We start from the raw sequence: 6732 nt of genomic DNA on the forward strand, positions 1-6732 counted from the left end.
CAATATTAAGAATTACTTACTAGAAACCAAAACAAACTTGAAGCAAACTTTTTTAACAATACTACTTATTGTTAGTGTGTAACATTTAGTGATAAATATAGTTACACTATTTTGTTATGTAGTGGTAAACTTTGACCACGCCAACCAATTTCAGTATGGCAAGTAAAACGAAAAAAGAGAAGAAAATTAAGAGCCAAAATAATGAAATATTAAAAACCAAAACATGAAAAAATGCATTAAAAAAAGTCATAACAGTTATGCAACAGTACATAACAGACACATTTGTTTGGATATGTATGTAAGAATATAACTCGCAGGTCAACGAGTCAATACCCGAACCACCATCAGCAACAGCAACACCAACACTAACACCAAAACAAGTTCCTTTTTTGCGGTTCGTTCTTGACTCCAAACCTTCCTTACGCGACCCTTTCTCTCTATATCATAAAATCCTATACAACCAAATTTATAACCCTTTTCTCAATTCAAAAAATTAATTAAAAAAACAAAATAAAAAACAAGTTCACAACATAACGCATTTTTGTTATGCAACTCTAAGTGCAGCTTTGATCTTCTGAATGGTGCATGAGATGAGATTATTAACAGTATCAACTGATTCCATTGTGAGTTTTGCAGTTGGAAGACTATTCACCAGAATTTGGAATCCAACTGTGAGCAAACTTCCGCCACCATCGCTGCCGATACTACCACCTTTTTGTAAAGTTCCGTTTGAGGCACCATAGTCAGAGGAATTGCCATCAGGAAGAATGGCAAAGCCTGAAGGCAAGAGTGCAACGTATGCAGAATCTCCACCGCTCATCACTACGTTTAAGGATTGTGCGTCTACTGGTGCGTATACCACCACGGAACACGATGTGTCCATCCATGTCTCTTGCAGAATCAACATGCTGCTGTCATTCGCATTAACAGCCTGCAAACACACACAAAAATGATTGTTTTTTTGGGTTTTATTCATATGGAATCATCAGGTGAACAGTAGTCCTACCTTAACTCAATCGTACAAAACCGACTTACAAACTCAATCCTACAAAACTAACTTATAAGGAGGATTCAATCCCACATAATCAATTTTAATAAAAACAACATGCAAACAACAGTATAACGCAAACTCAATCCTACAAAACTGACTTATAAGTAGGCTTGTCTAGGTTTTAAAAGTTTTAAAAGTTCTTATAACTAAAACTTACATTGGCACGAAGGAGAGATACGCAATTTCCCTGTCCTTGTCCTTTGGCAATGTGAACCATCTCTTGCATTGGTCCACCATTAGACAAAATGTCCCACTCGCTTCTAAGCCGTTCATCACGCAGAAAGTCAAACAGTCTTTGTCGTGAAACTGGCATCCAGACAGATGTCGCGGCGCTGAGCACGATACCGGGAGGCTCGCCAGGGTCATCAACATTTTTTCTAGTCATAACTCTCATGTCATCACTCAAAGTTCCCATTTGAAGGGTGTCCCACTTTCTAGCAGACGAAGCACAAACCCCGGAACAGAAGTTGCTGGTCATGCGTTGTGCCAGCTTCAACATACTTCTTCTACCAGCTTGGCTCAAGGCTGCAAAATCAAAATAAAAAATTTACACCATTTTAATATGTAGTGGTAAACAAGTGATTAGAAGGGGTAACAATTTAAATTCAGGCATGTGGATGTGGTTTACCTGTGTGATCATCAGTTGAGATGGAAGAAGACATGAGGATAGCCAAGCATTCACACTGCCTTTGGAGGGTGGCAATCCATCGATGAGCACCGAATCCGAAACCAGAAATAACTAATGGACGATAGAGTTGGTGAACAACACTCTCGTCATACTCCCAATGCTCAATCCATGTGACCTACAACAATGCAACTTACCTTGTGTCACAAGCCAAAATGCTCAATGCAATGGTACAATTTTTTTTATCTTAGATAAACAAATGACCCGTTCAATTCTGGTGTTTTCTGTTTTCATTGATACACTAGAGAAAACATTGTGGAAGTTTTAAAAATAGATTGAATATTTCTAAAACTGTTCTCCCTAGTTGGCTCTCATCTTTTTTCTATCACATCTAGAAAAAATACATAACCAAATATCATTCAAGCCACCCAGTACAAAATAAAAAATACATAAGCAAATGTTGTTAGAAAGTAAACGAGCCAGATAAACAAGGTTTTTGTGATCTCTAGTTTTGGTAACCAAACAGTGACATAAGGTGATTAATTATTAAATGACGTATGACAGTCCACATTAAACTACATAGAAAATGTTGACATAAAACCCTAGGCTAATCATAAACTATAAAGTAGTCACATGTTAAAAGTTTGTAGAGGAATGAGATTGAAGCAGATGCCAAAAAGATAGAGGTGAATCCCAACACACTTGACAGATTATGGAATTTTTATAATAATTAAAATCTTTCTGATTATATTAAAAGGCACAGATTAACACAACACATGTCTCCATTATATTATAATATAGCTTTGCAACAGAGGACTGGATCCAGGTCATATTAGTCTCGTACACAGTAAAAAAACATATTTTATACAAAAGGAGGCAGGAATAGAAGCATCAATTGTATTGTTTATTATACAACAAAGATTGAAGAGTCCAAGATTTAAAAGTTTCATGCACTTTTAAATACTAAAAGATGTAAAACAGATATGTAGTTTCAAAGCTAAAACATATAAGCCTTGATTCACTAATCTCTAGAAATAGTATAGTGGACAAATTAAGTAGCAGACAATATGCAACCCTTACTATAACATAACTAGAGATGCATCTTCCCGAGTAAGTAAGTACAAGACTAATAAAAAATACCAATTTCTCAGGCAAAGTTCAATCTTATTGTATTTGGAAAAATAGAATTAAGAAAAAAAATAACTTGCTTTGGCACTTACCTTGGAGTAACCATTAGGCATATCCTGCACAATACAGCCAGAAGGAAGCCTCCTACAGCTTATAAATGGTTGTCCATTAGCAGCATCATGACCGATTTCGATAGAAACATCAACCACAGCCCATACACCTTCTGCATGTTGCTTACAGAATCGAAGAAATCTCACGTGACGAACCGGGACTAGTGGTGAAAGCAATTGAAGCTCAGCATGCATCTGAAACACATAGTCTGAATCAGCTATGCAAACCAAGGCATAATGAAGCAAACATAGAGCAAAGAAACATACCAAATGTATAGCACCATTTCTGGTTCCACCTATGCCACCGGATAAAACGTCAAGGTTGATAGCTCTAGCAATCATAGACTGAAACATATCCGCATATCGATTCTGTTCAAGAAAAATAATCAATTAAAACAACATGTTAAACAAACCTGCATAATTGAAAACAAAAACTAGAAAGAAGTTGAGTATTTCGTAAACATACCGCATCCATCAAAGTTTCCATAAGTGCTAAACTGTTGATTATTACTATTCCAGATTCTCTTGTAGCTTCAGCAACAAAACCATTGGGTTTTGAACCAACACAAGAAGAAAACAACCTTGCATACTCTTCATGATTCAATATATCCCTCTCTCCATCCAAACTCTTAATCCAAATAGGACTATCTGTCTGAGCCATCTTTAATAATTCCTCCATAGCAGCCAATGCAAGATCTATAAGCACTGATCTCTCGAGCTGAATTTCGTTACTATTTCCCATCAATCCCATTGGAGATCTCATACCAGGCATTGCACTGTCTCCGAGATCAAGTCCCATTGGCAATGAAGCGCCGAGAGAGCTTGAACCACCCATACCATTCCTACCAATACCAAGTTCAAGACCAGAATTTGAGGTTTGTAGAGCCATGGGACTAGCCAAGGATGATATTGGCTTGCCAAGGAACTTGTTAGTTAAGGCACATATACGGTTCAATTCATCCTTTAGACGAGCATTTTCAATCCTAATCTGGTGCTCCTCAAACAAAATTTGGCCAGGAATTGCTGGCCCACCACAGTTGTTACATACTGGATTTGACATTGCTTCTTTCATCATAGTATTCTCCCCTCTCAGCTTCTCATTTTCCTGCCTAAGCATTATGTTCTCATGCCTTTCCAGCTGAGTCTGATTCAAGGAAAAAAAAACAATACAGTTAATCGGTACAATATATCTATCTCTATTAATACAAGTGAAAGAGTTATCGTTTCAACAAAACATTAAATCGCGGTTGCAATATTAGGAAGAATATGCAGCTGAAGCTGCCGCAACTCAAATTCGACCACGGACTTTTCTTAAAACAAAAACTAGTGTTTAATATTCACCTTCATTTGGGTTCGACGATTCTGAAACCAGAACTTGACTTGCTTATTTTCCAAACCAAGTCTCTTACTAAGATCCAACCTTTGCTTTTCATCAGGATGAGGACACTCCTTAAAGAAACTAAAAACCAAAATAGCTCAATCACATAGAACCACATTAGTTTAAAATAAAAAGCAAAAAACTAAATAGAGAAATTTAATAAAAGCATACGATTCAAGTTCTTGAATTTGATTAGGAGTGTGTCTATGGTATCTCTTCTTCCTCTTAGGCTGTTCATCACCAGCATCTTGATCATCACCAGATATACCTTCAAAGTTATCGCTTCCGGACCGGCTTTCATACTCATCTTCTCTCATTCTCCCAATCATATTATTAGTATCTAAACTTTCACCAGTGAGACCTATCTCACTCTGACCCTCCATTTTCCTTTGCTGTAGAAAAAAGTCTCATCAGCAACAGCAAGAAGAAGAAGAATCCATGAAAAAAATCAACATGCAAAAATCAAATCCAATGCCAATAAATAATAATAAAGACTAAAACCATTAAATAAGATGTTCAAACATGAATAAGAGCATAGAACATAAGCATACGGTTGAGAAAAAGGAAGAAGAATTTTGCAATGAACTGAAAATGGGAGGATAAATATTATCGGTCACAACACTTGCAACCCTACAAAAACTGTTCACACTCTCAAAACCCATAAAAAAAGGTTTGGACTTTTTTTCTCTTTATTATCACCAAAAAACTTCTCTGATAAGAATACTATCTATGATTCTATTCCTTCCATTCTGACTTTTATATTCTCAATATTAGTTTTTTATTACCAGAAATCGTCATCACTGTCACTTTTGCCACGGAACTTTTCAGTTTTTGATTCCACACAGTCTTTGACTTTTTGACCCTTTAAACCAGATTAAGCTAAAAAATGACAAAGATTAAATTTTTAGAATAAAAAAGTAAATAATGAGAAAAAAGCTATTTCCTTGTCAACACCCCACAAGCACAAACACAGAAAGGACTTTTCAACCCCTTTCTTTCTCTCTCTTTAGAAGAAAAGCTTATTCCAGAAACAGATGAAAAAGGAAACAAGACAAGAAAGTGTGTTCCTTTTTGATCCAAAGGTTCACACCTGTTTCTCATGTCTGCAACCTCAACAGAAAGAAAAACCACAAAACAGTGACACATAAGAGAGAAAAAGAGTCCCTAGTTTTCTATATTTCACACTTGACCCATTCCTTGTCAGTATTGAGAATTTTGACAGAGACCCGGAAAGGAGAAAATCCAAACAAGTCTAAGCCAAAAACACATTTTGCAGATGGAATAATAATATAAAAGAAAGATTAAGGATATTTTTGTAACAAAAAGATATCAAAATAAGGAAAGAAAAAAAAAACCTTATCTCACATGTATCTCATAGTCATATTCACACACCATCCAAATGCATCACACCAAATCTAAGCAAAAACAACCTCTCTCTATATCTCTCTCACAACACTGATATAAAGTGAGAAACAGAGAAATGAAAAAGTTAGATGGCATACAAACCAACCAAGGTACGGAGAAAACGAGACTTTTAATTTGACAGTGAGAAACGTAAAAGGACCCAAAAACAAATAAGGACTAATGGGTTCCACACAGCCAAGAAAAAGTTATGATTTTTTCAAAATAAATTAAATATAAATACTTATATCAAATTCATGGTTGATGAATTTGACGGTAGCTGCATTAATTGAATTTAAAATGGTAAAAATCATTTATTTTTATTTCAAAAAATCATAAATTTTAATGAGTCACTACATTAATTTTTTTCTTTGAAAATTAATGTGTTTACTTTTGTTCAGATTCGTCCACTCTTTCTCCCTTTCGGATCTGTGGAAGAGAAAAGGACAGATAAAATATTATACTAATGTGATAAGAATAAAAATAATATATGTATACCTTGATTTGAATAATAATAATTTGAGTCAAAAAAAAATCAATAACAATTACTAAAACAATAGTGGAGCTGACTTACAGTGACTATGAGGAAATATAAAAGTCAATGTGTTTCCTCTGTAGATCTTGATACTATTTGTTGATAACAAACCCTTTTTTGTTTAAACTTTAAAGTCCAACACAATCTCCTTCCTTAATGCATGAACCAGCTCTTGTCATTTGTCAATGCCAGCTTCTTCAAACACTTCTTTTTTCTCTATGTGGTCTCTACCCTTTCTTTATATATTACTTTTTATTTCTCTCTCTTAGTTGTGAGAAAGAAAAAGAGTAAATGCCAATATGAAAATGTAGTAATTTATATCAATCAAATATTAATTTTTAAATAATTTTTAAATTACAAAATATTATACAAACTCATTCTCTATTAATATTATTTGTAATGTCTCATTTGTTATTTAAATATGTCTCTAATTATTTGTTATTTTTATAATATTAATTTTAATTTTAATTTTTTTTTTCTGTTAGTATACTTTTATTTATTGTA

General features: G+C 34.5%; 1 protein-coding gene across 5 annotated transcripts; it reads right to left on the reverse strand.

Annotated features, from left to right (window-relative positions):
* Window positions 1-209: 209 nt before the first annotated feature.
* LOC101506084 (homeobox-leucine zipper protein HDG1) lies at window positions 210-5841 on the reverse strand. Of its 5 annotated transcripts, none has more exons than XM_012714721.3 (9): window positions 5658-5841; window positions 4464-4684; window positions 4256-4373; window positions 3381-4058; window positions 3182-3283; window positions 2897-3109; window positions 1680-1854; window positions 1209-1576; window positions 210-931 (listed from the first exon to the last, which is right to left on the reverse strand). In XM_012714721.3, the coding sequence occupies exons 1-9, from the start codon at window positions 5685-5687 to the stop codon at window positions 545-547; spliced, it is 2292 nt and encodes a 763-aa protein (XP_012570175.1). In that variant the 5' UTR covers window positions 5688-5841; the 3' UTR covers window positions 210-544. The 5 variants fall into 5 exon arrangements, with proteins under 5 accessions (XP_012570175.1, XP_012570176.1, XP_073224123.1 ...); XM_012714722.3 differs by having other exon boundaries at window positions 5648-5828; XM_073368022.1 differs by lacking the exon at window positions 5658-5841 and adding an exon at window positions 5383-5574.
* Between the last annotated feature and the right edge of the window lie 891 nt (window positions 5842-6732).

Source organism: Cicer arietinum, chromosome 4 (genome assembly GCF_000331145.2).
Source record: "Cicer arietinum cultivar CDC Frontier isolate Library 1 chromosome 4, Cicar.CDCFrontier_v2.0, whole genome shotgun sequence".
Lineage (NCBI taxonomy): Eukaryota > Viridiplantae > Streptophyta > Magnoliopsida > Fabales > Fabaceae > Cicer > Cicer arietinum.